Source organism: Galendromus occidentalis, unplaced genomic scaffold, assembly GCF_000255335.2.
Source record: "Galendromus occidentalis unplaced genomic scaffold, Mocc_1.1 scf7180000076723, whole genome shotgun sequence".
NCBI classification, from domain to species: Eukaryota; Metazoa; Arthropoda; class Arachnida; order Mesostigmata; family Phytoseiidae; genus Galendromus; species Galendromus occidentalis.
In genome coordinates, this window is record NW_003804712.1 from 164,469 (window position 1) to 178,957 (window position 14,489).

Genomic DNA, 14,489 nt, shown 5'->3' on the forward strand with positions numbered 1-14,489 from the left:
CGGATCTCCCGGGTCATTTTCTCATGACTCATCTGATCTGGAATCTTCCTCTGAACATCCATCGTACCCGTCAAACTCCGGGTCTTCTTCCTCGGATCTGTCCCCTTCCTCGAATCGAATCATAGATTTTTCGCATCGATCGAGCCCTTCACTTCGCAGCTTTTCTCCTGCTCGAAATTTTCTCAACACCGCGGTTCGGGCGCCATTATTTATCGATTTCCATCTCGCCCGCGGGAATTTCTTCGGCCGGTTCTCCTGGTTCGTCGAGGGGAAGTTCACCGCTGTCGGGCGTGTCCGTACCATCGGACAGCTACGCAGCGGTGTCGCGACCGAGCTCGCCAATATGGTCGCTTCACCCGACGGACGAAGACACGTCGAGCTCGGTCAACTCCGAAGTCGGTGATATCTGAGCACTCGGATCGCGGAATCTTGCAGCGGATCTAAGGAGGAGATCTTGTGATAAAGTGATCTGTTATAAGGTGATTTAAAGAGGTTATTGACTATTACTTCATAATTACTCCATCCCACTTGTTCCATCGAAACTCTCGGAGATATGATTGGGTTCGCAGCTTGTTCAACTGAGGTGGAGCGGATCGGGGTACTCAGGCGTGCGGTGCTACAGAGCTCTCGTCTCGTACCGCGCTCTTGACAATCTCCCATAGTGCGAGATTTTCTTCATTGCGAGTTTGATGTCTTCGGCATACCGGTCAGTGAACTCAAGACTCCGTGTGACAGCCAACGAAGGGCTCTCTGAGGCTTGAGAGCGGCAGCGGTATCAACGAGATTATTCAAGTGATCATCGATACATGGAGCTGAGTGAAGAGGTCTCAGGGCCCGAAAGTCCAGCATCGTGGAGCCTCGGATTGTGGCAATGACTTTCATCGCTCCTTCGATCAGAAACGATGCACTAACTCGGAGGAGGCGATCAAAAGCTCTATAAGAGTCTGTAGGAGCGAGCTCCTCCTCCAAAAATGATTGGCTCATATGTATAATAAGATTGGTAATATCGGCGCTCGCATGTCGCAATTCATGTGGGTATGCTCGACATCGAGATCTTCGCTGTGCTCCCCATCGACATCTTGACAGACCCCCATCATCCCTCTTGATTTTCGCCAAGATCCGCAGATCTTAGCAGTCAGCCGAGACCCTGCCCGATCCTTCTCTCCACGTGGACCGACGACACCCTACAACGTGGACAGCGCGTTCTGCACAAATCCTCGATGTGCAAAGCTCGTCAGGCTTCGGGGGAATACGAGGGGAGGTTATTCAATATTGACCCAATACCGATAACACACGGTATAGGTATATCGATGCGACGTAGAAGAGAATGCTCCTTAGGATCTTGGGTCATATCGGCATGAGAATCAGGCGAATCGATTCCTGACTCCAGCTTGAGAAATTTTCGCTTCAGAAGCGTATTTCGCTGGAGTCAACATCGGGTTCGTTCAACAGGGATTGCAGCATATGAAAATCCTCCAATTTAGGAGATATCAGCGCAGTACCGAAAATATGTGCGCTCTCTACAGAATCCATCCTGCGGAGGCTCTGACCAAGTCACAGATGAGGTTGGTGTCTCTCCTCTTTTTTTCGTTTGAAGAGGGCGCGTCCTCTCTCTCACTCTCTACTTCGAATGGCTATCTTCACTGGGGGAGCTCGAGGTAGGTTCCATGGACAGAAATGTGAGTTTCGACGAATATCCCCTTCGGCAGGTTTATTCGAGCTCTATCGTGGGACGATTGCGTCTATCAGGCTCGCAGAATTGAGGCAATCGACTCGATGCGATAATTTCGGGATCCAGAGATATGCGTGCTGAGAATTTTCCACGCGAGTCACGAGCCTCAGACATCAGCTTCCGGTTCGTTCCGTGGGTGCCGGAAATTACCGAAAATCCGGAAGAGCGAGAGAATTAGGCAGCATGGAAAGAGCGAGAGTGCTGCAAGCGATGTGCTGAATCAGATTCGGGGACGGAAATCAGTTCGGGCATTTGGAATGATGTGCATCCATATTTCACGCTTCCCGCACCATATTCCGCAGTTTCGTCGACACTCGACACTCAATCCCCAGCGTGCCTGGTTCGTCATGCGAATCCAACCTTGAGGGGAACTCGACTCCGATATAGAGGATCATGGTGCTGTCGTCGCTTCAGAGCAACGCCCCATCCCCGGTTTGACTTCCCCCTAAGATCGATCGATCGACCAAGTTTTTTTGAAAATGTCCCGCTCCAGGCCCCACGCCGGTTCTCCGTCATTGAGCCGGCCCTCGCTTCTTTGTGCGGCACAATGGTGCTATACCCGAGTCCATGCTTATTGGGGAACCTTTTTTACATGCGGTTGTACCTCGGAGGTTTTAGATCACGTTTACTCGTCGGACGAGTCGGTGAAGAATGGCTCTCCGGGAAGGGGCGGTTTCGGGTATCAGCGTTGTGCTGGTTGGGAGTTCGATCCACAGCGTTTGATGGGGTCCCAGCCCCATCACTGTTGTTTCGCGAAACATCACGCGAAGTATCACGCGAATAGCGGACGCCTGCTGCCGAGGGGTCTCGGCTGTACCGAATCCGGACCGGGGGCGCTCCCTGGTCGTGGGATCGGAGCGGATCGCGTGGCGCTGATTGCTTCCAGAGACGACGGCACGATTTCAATGCCCCTCAGCAATCCTGGCGAAACGTCATCGCGATCGTTCTCCGGCATGATCGGAGTCGCGTCATTTTCGCCGCCCCATCTTCAGAAGAAGCGTCGATCCGTCATTTACCGATTGCAGCTTGCGATGGGTCTCCGCGGGGGTGAGGGGTAGAAATCCTCCTCAAGCACGCCCTACAACGACTCCACACTGTGAATTCGGTTGTCGGGAAGTCGAAATCTCCAAGCAAACGCCAACGATGCCGTCTCGGGTTCAGAACGAAAAGTGAGTAATCTCCGAATTTTCGTAGTTTCCGGGAATAATTCCCATTCACAGTGATGGTTCTCCCGGGGGCTGAAGTTCCGGTCTTCAAGTAAGAGGATTTCAGAGGAGATTGTGAGACTTCCATTTTTTTTTTAGATACGAGCCAGAGGACCAGCAGAACACCCGCTTTGCGTGGCTGGACGACTTCCACCCGCCAGAAGTCACGACAAGAATTACGGCAGGCATCTTCCCCTTCTGTTGCATGGAACTGGCGGAGGGGAACAGAAGCAGTCCAACAGCGATTCCTTCTGAGCCCGCAGGAGACGCCCAGTCAAGTCCCTGCGTCGACGGGAGCCCGGATCCGAAATTGGAGAGCGCTACCACGCTATTTCCACTGGCTCGCGGAGTTCCCTCGACGCCGAACGGAGGGTCCGGATCGATGTCATCGCCATCCTCAGCTCCTTCAGAGCTAGGATCCTCCGTGCCTTCCTTGTCTCCTTCATCGGATGAGGAATCTTCTTTCGATCACTCATCGACTCCCGGCTCACCCCCCTCGAACCTTTCCTCCTCCTTTGAACATATCTCAGGCCTTTCATCTCTATCTGACACTTCATCTGAAGCTTCCTCTGCTTTCCGATTTCCATGCCCTCCTTTCATTTCTTCAAATTCCTCAAGTTTCCTACCGGAGCAAGACGGGCATCAGATTCCAGCTGTCGAATGGCCCGATCGGGAGTCTTCATTCGTCGCTGCTGGCTCGTCGGGAAGTACGTCACCACGATCGGGGGTGTCTGGGGCATCAGGCAGCTACGCAGCGGTATCGCCACCAAGCTCGACTTATCGCCGGAGGTATCTGAGCAGCTTCTCGGGCTTAGTCGAAGTCTGGATCAGTGACATTTAGAGTCACCGATCCTCGGATTTCCGCCGCCCCTTCTCACCCAGGAGAGACCAGGGAATCAAACTTTCGATAGTCTACGTCTATGGCTGACGTAGTTTCTTCGCTCCTGCTGACGAGTGGGAGGTCTGATGTTGAAGCCCCTCCTCGTGGGCGAAGATGATCTATTATGTCCTAAATGAACATGTACATATAATCAACAGACACTCCTGATTTTATATGTCACGACCTTAATGTGAATATGTGTATAATGAATAGGTAGTCTACGCACGCGAGGAGAATTCATTAATAGATAATTTGAGAGCTCGGAAGTTCAGGCACTGAAAAAAGCCGAAAATGGCAGACCAGAAATCTCAATAAATGTGTTCGATGCTTATAATGAATAGATACCCAGCCCATCCTTCATGGTGACGGAATAATTTGCGAGGACTCAGGGAGGTTGTCGATGGGAATGAGTCTACAGAAAGACCCCGAAACGGCCACGGAATGATGAAGCCATGACCTGGCTAATGTCACCGAGATGCCTCGTGTACCCAACCCTACGACCGATTCGGTCTCTCTCCCGATGAGACTGGTCCCGATAAGACCAATCCTGTTCCCGCATTATCGCCACAGTACGGAGTCGGAAGACGCGCAGTTTCCTGAAGTTTGTCACGATCGGGTGGCAGTCGACGAATAGGCATGATAACGACGAATAGGCATAATACTAGACGGACACCTAGATCCGGTCAAATGAGGCCCGAGTGAGGTTTTCGAGAACGAAGTCAAGAGACGATGTCCGACATGAGCAGTGCGCGGACATCATACGAACGCGACGTCGGAAACGACAGCGCGTGAACCTCGAAGGCTCCGATGGGTGCAGTCTCCCGTCTCGACTTCGACCCGATCCTAGATCTCGAGCTCTGGAATGAAACGCAAATCCTTGCGCTCATCATCCTCTGCGTTGGAAGGGGGACACGTGGAACGAGAAGGCGTCTGCCGTGATGAGTCGCCTCGCGTCAGAGCGGGCGGTGATCTATGAGCCCACATAATCAATTCTCAGACCGCAGAGTCTCCGGAAATCCCGGGCGAATTGAAGCGACTGAATACTTCCGAGAGAATCAGAGAAAACAAGTGGTATTTCACGTACTGCTCATTGCAGGGGAGTTCCGTTTCATAATCGCGAGCTCCATCCCCGGTGAGCGAGAAACGCGGGCAATGGAAATGAACATCTATCCTAATCCACCAGGGTAACGGAGTATGTCTCGGGGATCGGCATTTCGGTCACCCACCCATATCCGTTCTCGAGATCATCTCTCTTGGCTGGTCCCATCCAAAAATGTCCCGACGAGAGGCATTCCACAAGTGCACGTCGATGCACTTCCTCATGTGCACACATCCAGCTACTGGTGCCCCTTTCGTCCTTGTAGCATTCATCACCCGGACGCATGCAGTTCTGTATCGCCGTTCTGGACGCTCTGATCGAGCTGAGTTTCAACAAATATCCCGCGCAGCATTGAGCTCGGGATGCTGCTCGGATTCAGCCACCTGCTCGGAGGCTTCTCCAACTCATCGCGGTAGTCTGCTCTCGTCTTTAGAATGCTGCACTGAAATTCCCGAAAATGGAGGCGAGGCCAGAAAAAAATTCTCGATGGACGGAAGATATCGACGTGAGCAATGGCATGAGCAAGTGAGTTTCGGACATGTTCTCGTTGAAACACCGAGAGAAGGGAGGCGACTACTCCTTCGACTCCAGCGGTCTTGGGCTAGGATGTTCAATACCCGAGGACCGTCCCTCGTTGAGGTTATCTGGCGGAGCTGAGGTCGTAAATCAATCTCTTCCATCCTCTTTCAGGAGAATCCCTCGAGGACCTCAACCATCTCTACACCACCCATCGACCATGGTCCTCGCCTCCAGAACTCCAGAAGATCCAAAGATGAAGCCGAAGGCGAGAAAGAAAACCGAGGCGCCCCCCTGCTCTCAGCCTCTCCGGTTCTCAATGAAATCGAGATTGGGACCAGCTGACGAAGATCTCGCGACTGCCGGAACGATTCGGCTCAGAAAAGAGCGCACGGTTCAGAAAATGCTGTTGTTCAACTTTGTCCGAGGAAACCGCTGCCTCGTGTTCGATAGGCGCCGGCTTGGACTTCTTCGAAATGAGAACTCCGCTCTTGTGTTTCATCTTCCTGGTGTTCATCGTGCGATACGCGGACGGATTCTTCGTCACTGTCATAAAACTGCCATCTATAGGAAATTTCCTCGCGTTGCTCACGGTAGGCTTGCTGAAGCTCACTCTAGGCTCCGCATTCGCCGAAGTGGTGGGCTTCGACTTGAGAAGTCTGAGGTCCCCCGGAGTCGATCGGGATCCGACGCAATACAACATGGTCAGCAGAGGTCTCGCCGAGGAGAGAATCAAGGAATCGTTGGCGGAGTACGACGTGCTCCGCGGGCTCATACCCATCAAACATGAAATGTTAGAAATCGGACGTCTGCTCGAGGGCCTGAACCGAACCACCGACGCAAAGGAGCTCGAGGGCCTAGCGTTCGAGGCCCTGCTCCTCATTCAAAAATTCGATAGCGATCACTGCTTGGAGAGTTTGCTCTGTATCTTCGCTGCCGGCAAAAATCCGATGGGGCAGGAGTTCGCCCTCAATGCTTCGGTTTTCCTCAAGAACTCCCTCAACGAGAAGATTGCGATCAAGTACGGAACCGCGATAGACGTGGGCTTCGCCAAGAAGAGTTTGTTGCTGTGCCGAATCGCGTATCCATGTGGACTACAGAAGTGGTACGGAGTTGCCAACTCTGTCCTCAACGCCGGCTCGCCCGACGCATCTTGATCTCAAGCAGACTGAGAGGAACTCGCCGTGCGCAGTGATGGGAGACAATCGGAAGAATCGTCACTGTTCAACCTGCAAGCGTCCCGGAAAACAGACAAGCCCGTTGCCCCTCCGCGGCCTGCACGGAAAATTTTGCGATATACGCGTCGCTCCGGCTCGGATCCAATCACAGGAACATTCTCACGCTTGCAATCCGATTTCGGTACGACAGAAGTCGCACGGAGGACGATATTCTTCGCTCGACGACAAGGTGAGCTCCTTCGAGGGGAGACGTGGAGCTCACTCCAGGAGAAAGCATCCCCCGAAGCCGTGGATCGAAGCTCTCCGGACTTCAGCGCGAATCGAAGAAACAAAATCTAAACACCTGCGGACAGGATTCGGGAACTCCAAGAACTCAGGAGGAGCCTGGCAGATGTTTTACTCGTTCTTCTGCGGCCAGAGGGAGGGCCCTGCCATGAGTCCAAGCTGCGGGAGCTCGATACGAGATATGAGATCGAATAAAAACGCCTCTGCTGTCCGTCCGTGAGCCGTTTCTCGGCCCTTTTCCTTGACCGAGTTCGACTATTGAGCATCTCGATCCTTGCGAAGAGATTTCGCGGTGTGCGAGTGCATTTGATTTTCCTGATCTCAAGTCCCCTAGCTCATTGATTGTTAAAAAATGAACCCACAGAATACGCACACTTTCGACTGGATACTTGTTTGGGTATTTTGATTTCCGACCCGTCGTCGTTGGGTTCGCGCGTTTTCCTCTTCTCGTGCGAACGTGAGTTTCACTTCGTGAAATGCCGCAACGACGCCGCGTGGGTTCGATCCCTGCTGCCGGCGAAACATGCGGGTACTCGGCCTCGAGCATCCTCGGTACGAAAGTTTTTTGGATCCGTCCTCAGAAGCCATGCGAATAACCACGTCAAACCTCAACTGTACTGGGGCGCCCTAGAGAGTTTGGGATATTCATCTGACCTAGGGAGTGATGTGGTACGGTGCGGTACGATCGAGCGGCATGTGATGTGAAGAGCTATGACATGCAATGTGTGTGCGACACAATACGGTATGATGGTTTGTGTTTGAGATACTGAATAATGAAGGACCTTTTGCTCCGACGATTGCAGTCTTGGTCTCTATCGGGGAGAGGGGGGGGGGGCTGGAGGGCGGCATCCCCGCTCCCACTCGACTTAATGTAAATATCACAGGGGATACCTATTCCCCACGAGCCTGGCGGATCGGACTGATCGCCTCTATCACAAAAGAGAGACCCTTCGAACGGTATATGCAATCCTCCGAATTTCTTGAACCACGCTCAGGCTCCTGGCAGCTCCCCGCTTAATCTATCGGTCATCAGAGCGAATGCATTAGCTTCGTCATGAAGCGGTCATTCTAATTAAGCTCCGCACATCAAAGAGTGCGGAACGAAGCCGCCTTCGTCAAAGGTCGGGGTTCCGTTTTTCATTCTAGCAGCTCCATGCGGAGGCGACGCGGCAGCTCCGCATCCGGCTGAACATCTCTCGACCAGCTCCCCTCCTCGATGCTCAGGAGGAGGTTCGGATTCAGTACCAGATACATGAAGGAATTGAGGAAGGAGAGAACATACCAGATTTGTCGAGCTCGACTGCCATGCTCTACATACTCTGAGGAAGTCTAATTATTTATAACTTTCAATAAGCAAAACCTCAAACCATAATTACTGGATCAGGAAAGAGTCTCCACTCGAGGCACGAGTGCCTCCCGTCGCGAAATCCCAGAAATACCCCCGACCATCTATTTCCGGCTCTACCTCAACCTCTACAAGCATCTTTGCTGGATACCAGATATCCATTCCTTGTCCTATATCGCCGAGTTAGGAGCGATGTTTCCTTCTGAGAACGGACCATGCACTCACGGCTCACGTTGAGGAGGCCAGCAATGCTCTTCTCGGGGACGAGAGACAGGATTCAATCGCCGACTAGGATTCTTCTACTCCGCTTGTATTATTGTACAGACACGAGAGGAGCGCCTGTATCTAACCTGGTTCACGATGGTGAGTTCATTCCATACGATTGTTCGACGCGTTCGAGACCAAGACGCTCGTAAGAACTGCATCGAGTCCACAGCTGGAAGAACATGCCCAGAAGCTCGAAATTCGGGAAGAAAGGCGCGAGCGTCGTCGCCTGCTGCTTCGCGAAGATCCTCATTCATATTCACATGAATCGGGATTTTCCGAAAGCACTCATCACTGTCCCGGGGTCCCAACCCGTCTTCAGTTCGGTCGACGCGACTTACGAAACTTCCGAGGTTGAAGAGCAGATCGTCGCCTCGGTCATGGGGTCCATCAGGATAGTAGAGGTCAACAAGAACAACCTCTGGATCGAGTTTATCAATTGCCAACCGACACATTGGTTAAGGGAATCTCATCATGCCCTTCTGACCAGAGACCATGAAAGACTGGATCCGGTATGACACATTGGCCTACGACAGATTTACCCGACGCAAGCATAGAGTCGCCTTTTTCTGTTTCAACAACATTCTATCGATGGCTGCCGGTGCCAGTACAAACATATCATGATGAGGGCCGAATCTCCTAGGTTCCGACGGAGAAAGGCCGCTGATTTGCTGGTTCTGATCGCTCGGGATTCCCATTCTGACAACATACAAGAAGCGGGAGCTTCTCCCCGACCCGAGGAGGACAGTGAGCACGACGAACGCGACTTCAGAGAAAAAGTACAAATACCGCAGCGGGAAGCGGAACGCGGGCGAGAAATTCTTGAAATACCTCGCTATAATCGAACCAGAGAAGCGCGGTGCTCTTGGAGCGGCTGACGAATTCCCGACGACGTTCCTCCTGATCGCCCGCCCAATCGTTGTCGCCTGTCTCTTGGCAGAGGCAGCTAGGAATTACGTCAGTCACAAATGTTCGGGAAATCGAGGAAGAGGACTCCTTAAAACTGAAATTCTGATCTGATGCCTCGCGTGTCCGCGTGGAAGTCGACCGCCCCCTCGAATATAATCATTACATCAGGTAATTGGCACCTATTCCTGTTTAAACTCCAAGAGATATGTACTTTCGTCCTGAGAAGGCAGAAGTTGAAAAGTCCTTCCTTTAATAATAATCAACAAAACGCTCCCACTCATCAGGCTGGCCGTGAACGTTAGGAAATCTACAATATGCATGAGTTTCCGGACTCTCTACGAACACGTCGACCCGATGATTCCAATGAGCAGACATTCAGTGAACATTCCGTCGCGCAAGGAAAATCGTTGGAGGATGAGTCCCGGAGTTCCGATCTCAAATCGTCCTGTTCCCGCTACACGAGCTCCGGCTTCCTGCTCAAACTCCCAGAAGAGAGCAGGGCCCTTGGGTTCGTCGGCAGTGTCATCTGTGAGACGTATCGATCGATGCTCTTGAATTGCCATTTCCATTGGGGATTGTAGAGGAACGGACGGTGATCAAAACGATTGTCATCTGGGCTATAGCTCTCGGCGTGGTATGCCGGTGTCAAAATGGTCGTCTTGTGCCGGTTGATTGAGTACATTTTGAAGAAGTGCTTGACTTTCTTGGCCACGTCGGCTGGTCGGGCCGACGGATCCTCGGCCGTCATTCGCAGGTACATTGCCAGAGGTCCACAGCAGAGCTGCTTACGGAGTCTCCCGAAAGTCGACAGCTCTGCGTAAGTCATTCCCATGTCGGCCTCATCGGTCTGCACCACCTGACCGTCTTTGAGCGGAGTCAGCTCGGCGGTGGGAGGAGCATCGAGGATACCTGTGAAGGATTCGTCGGATTATGAAGGGCATTGCGTCAGCTGATCGCATCTGCACAACGAATGTTTTTTATTTGAGAGGAGGTCGCCCCACGTAGAGGAAAATGAGTCAACTCACAGGAAAGCGCCGTCAGGTTGAATTTGTCGACTGAATACTTCAGAAAACTTTTGAGATCCGTTTTTGAAATAGATCCGATTGGGTTTATGTCGCCGCTCGAACAATCGTATTTCGTGAGGTAACCCCTCAGAGCTTCGTCGACGTTTCCCGTAGCGAGCACCAGGAGCCCTCCGGGTCTGTCCTTGACCCACAGCATCAATTGCGCGAACAAATAACTCAGCAGCATCCTGATCCTGGCCTGAACATTCTGCAGGGCCAAATCCTCGCGAGGGGTTCCGCCGTGAGCTTGAAACTTGGGAATGCGACCACCAATCACAGCTACGAATATCGCTGGAAACAGAGCGGGAAGTCCACATGTTAATCGGGCTTCGATCAGAAAAGACTCGAATACTTTCCTAATTCAATTCCAATGAGAAACACAATGCCGTTCTCACCGATGATGGCTTTCACAGCCGTATCGATGATTATGTTTTGATGGTTCGATCCGATCTGAGCCGCCAAGCTGCTGGCTGCCGCTTTGGTCGTCCCTGACGAGTTCTCCGTGCCCATATAACAAGTGAATAAAAGCTTCTGGCATATATGTTTCGCTCCATTCTCTTCGGGTGGAACGTATTTCTGATCCCCGATCACCATCCTGAGATCAGCGAGAACCTCCTGACTCCCCGCACGAATTGCCTCGTCTATCATTGAGCACATGGAATACGCTATCGTCGCGACAGACGCCGAATCCACACCGCCGCTCAGAGGCAAGAAGAAACCCCCCTGACCGGAACGTCTGCAATCCCACAGAAAAGTAGAGTTGGCATGATTCATTTTCGGAAATTCCGAGTTAGTTCCGAAGAATTCTCCGAAAGCTTCTGACTGAGCCATCTTTACCTGAGGTAATCCCAGAGCCAGCACGCGGGACCCTTCGCGATCTCTTCTTCGGCATCCATCTCGGGCCATTCGATAGCGGAGTTCGCTAGACCTCCGATGGCCGACACCAAGTAGGTGTCGGCTTTCACTCTCGGATACGTGCAGGTACTGGCGGAGGCGATACCCCGTGATCGGAACGTTGCCCTCTTCGCGCGGATATCCTCCACGAAAAACTTGGCAGTGACAATCTCGACCTCGTCGAGGCCGAATTGGCGGCCGACGGCAAGAAACTTGCCATTCATCGATATATTCGAGAGACCCTGGTAGTAGACCCGCTCCCCATCACAGCCCCGCAAGTTCGAGAAGACGTAGACACAGGCAGATTTCAAAGACGCTGATGTGACCAAATCCCTTATGAGGTCCCTCTTCCGCAACTCGTGGTAGGAGCCCGATGAGTTGAAAATGATTTCGGCTCCGGCTAGGCAAGCGTCCACATTTGTACTACGGACAAAGAGAATTTTTCAAGAGACGTTCGGATGGATCGGGAGGAGAGAGGCTCATTATAACGCGAAAATCACCTGTCCGGGTTCCACAGTTCTTCGCAGATTTCGAAGCCGATGACTGAGTCTCTGGTTTCCAACAAAGCATCGCCGAATGGCACTCGCGACTGTTCTGTGATACGCGCGACCATCGGAGGCAAAGAGAAGTCCTCGACGACTTTGGGGCGACACCAAGGAGTGAACCAGCGTGACTCCCTGCAATCGAGAGAACTCCTCGGTCAGAGATTATCAGCATAAAAACACAGCTTCGCATGAATGAGGTTGAAGGACTATCTAACAGAATCCCCAGGGAGAAGCAGGATCGGCTCACCGGTAATTCCCGTCGTCGCAAAGAATCATTTTTGGTCTGATGAGCAGAATTTTCTTGTTGAGAAAAATTACGCGCACGTTATAGAGAACTCCCTGATGCTGCACGGCCATACCAACATCACAGATTATATCCTGAAAGAAATATGTCCATACAGGAAACTTCTTCAAAAATTCTATATATGGCCTGAAGTCGGAAGGACATTCCCACGGCTCCTTACAAATGTCGTCGGGTCGTCGAGAAGCTTGGCGAGCACTTCCCATGAATGCAACTCGGTGTCGTTCTCGAAGAAGTGATCCGCACAGCCGTAGCCTCTGCGGAAAGAACAATCGAACCACTCAATGTATCCGTCTCCGAAGTTTCATGTGATGCTTCAGAAAATTTCTCCACACTGTACTTACGGAATCTCTAGCTCAGGACCACTTCTGAATTTCGATCCAGCTGCTTTGGCGCGTTTGATACCTGTTGAGTACAATGAGAATGACAAGGTTGTTTCCTCTCGCTGTGGAATGCCGCTGTCTCGAAGTCTGTCCCAGATACCGTTACTCACTCTCAAGGATCCGGCGGTAATTCCCCGTGAAGTCGAGCGCCCATTGGTTCAATGTGCAACCGGAAACACAGAAGACTGATGCCATCGCTTCTTTCATGCGTCGAGAAGGGTCCGATAAGTCGAATTAGGAAAGAGCGTCTCAGACTGGTGTCGGAACACTCACGCGGTTTCCGAAACCGTTATATGATAAGACGACGGGGGAACCTTTGGAACGTCAACAACGACGGAGCTGACGAAGTTGCGGCGCCTTCGCCGGTGTTCCCGAGCTCCTGACAGCCGTTTCCGCGAGGCTGATGATTCAGATCGGCTCTAAGATGAATCATGCGCTCCGGAGCGAGGAAAACCACTCTTTTGACTCATGTACGCGATTCATAGCATCGAGATCGGTGTACAGAAACGGTCCGGGACACAAAATGATAGTATTCAATGTGACGGCTGACGGACTCTTCAGAGAGAGAGAGAGCAGACGGTTGAGGCTAGCGCGCAATTTGAAAGTCAGGGAAGGGACTCGATCGAAGATCCAGAGTATGAGCTGAGGCTCCCCGTTCGCTAGCCTAAAGAGAAGGTGAAGGGGATCCGCGGAAAAACGCTCGTGCACCGATTCCGACTCGGGTGCTCGCGCGCACACGCGATCCAAGTTGGTTTCCCATTGGAGTCTGGGCGCATGGGGCATAGCTGGATTATATAAGTCACTTGGAGACCTGGACCCCGCTCGTTTGGTCGGACTACGCGGATCGGGAACAGTCTTAAGCGCTGATATTCCGCATTTCGCTGACAGGCTGATTGTGTGAGCAGAGCTGTCGCTCTTGGAAATGCCCGATCCGGGGGGGCTGGAGCTGGGATGAAAATTCCAAGATCTTCCGAATTGGCGCGATTACACCTCTCGGTGCGGGAGCTCCCCTGGGATGCGAACATGATACATTCTTCGCCAAAGCTCACTTTTTGAACGACTCTGGAGAAAGTGCCTGTGGCCGTGGCGCGACGTGGGTCAATGATCTCACAGTCTGTTGGCTTTGCGTCGAAGACTGATTCCAGCGAAGCAGCTCCCGACCTCTAAGACACAAGCTTCTCTCCGGGGCCCGACAGATCGAGAAATATCTATGTGCGATCGAGGTTCGCTTGGATTGAAAATAAATTGCATTCTTGAAGCATCAGGCTCCGCAAACGTGACGGATACGCCATGGGAACGTGAGAATTACGTGACTAGGGTACAACGTACAACTTATGAAAGAGCTCCCCAACAGGGAGGGGAAGTCTCAGTTTCTGAGCTGGAGGGGGCTCTAGCGTGACAATCATGACATGAGTCAGTGCTTTCGGGGAAGCGGGCAACGATATTCAATGTGCCCATGTGCGACAACGAGCATCGATCAGAATCGACGGTTCCTTCGTTGACCGTAATTCCTCCTTGTGTAATAATGCGTGTAATGTTATACATATTTATATTTCATGCACATATGTTCACTTTCGAGAGTTGATAGATTACTGATTCCCACGTACTTGGGCTCTGGCTCGAGTCCGACAACTTCCTTAACAGTTTTTGACAGAGTCAGTGTGAAAAGAAACACAAGCCGCAGGATAAGCTAATGTTTCTCAACAGCGACAAACTCGAGCTAATCCAACGGCAACACAGATTGCAGAAGTATATTACTCCAAAGTCATGCGCCAAAGTCTCTCACATGGAGATTCCTATGAATGCCTGTAGATACAAAAACATAAAGATTGGCGCGAAGCGCCCGCACGGCTGGTTTCCCGATAATCCCCGACTTCAGCAAGGTCTCT

General features: G+C 52.0%; 1 protein-coding gene across 1 annotated transcript; it reads right to left on the reverse strand.

Moving 5' to 3' along the window:
* Positions 1-9,694: 9,694 nt before the first annotated feature.
* On the reverse strand, positions 9,695-12,888 carry Nadsyn (NAD synthetase). The gene is made up of 9 exons (XM_003740051.2): positions 12,711-12,888; positions 12,562-12,622; positions 12,381-12,474; positions 12,164-12,294; positions 11,872-12,048; positions 11,315-11,794; positions 10,873-11,213; positions 10,439-10,768; positions 9,695-10,322 (listed from the first exon to the last, which is right to left on the reverse strand). Exons 1-9 carry the CDS (start codon positions 12,805-12,807, stop codon positions 9,868-9,870), a joined length of 2,166 nt encoding a protein of 721 aa, XP_003740099.1. The 5' UTR covers positions 12,808-12,888; the 3' UTR covers positions 9,695-9,867.
* Positions 12,889-14,489: the final 1,601 nt, after the last annotated feature.

Excerpts from the sequence above, each read along its gene's own strand:
- Nadsyn (XM_003740051.2), bottom strand. The coding sequence starts at position 12,807 with ATGAAAGAAGCGATGGCATCAGTCTTCTGTGTTTCCGGTTGCACATTG. Across the intron at positions 12,295-12,380 it reads TCGACGACCCGACGACATTT|GATATAATCTGTGATGTTGG; the intron begins GTAAGGAGCCGT and ends TATTTCTTTCAG. Across the intron at positions 11,214-11,314 it reads TGGCTCTGGGATTACCTCAG|ACGTTCCGGTCAGGGGGGTT; the intron begins GTAAAGATGGCT and ends GTGGGATTGCAG.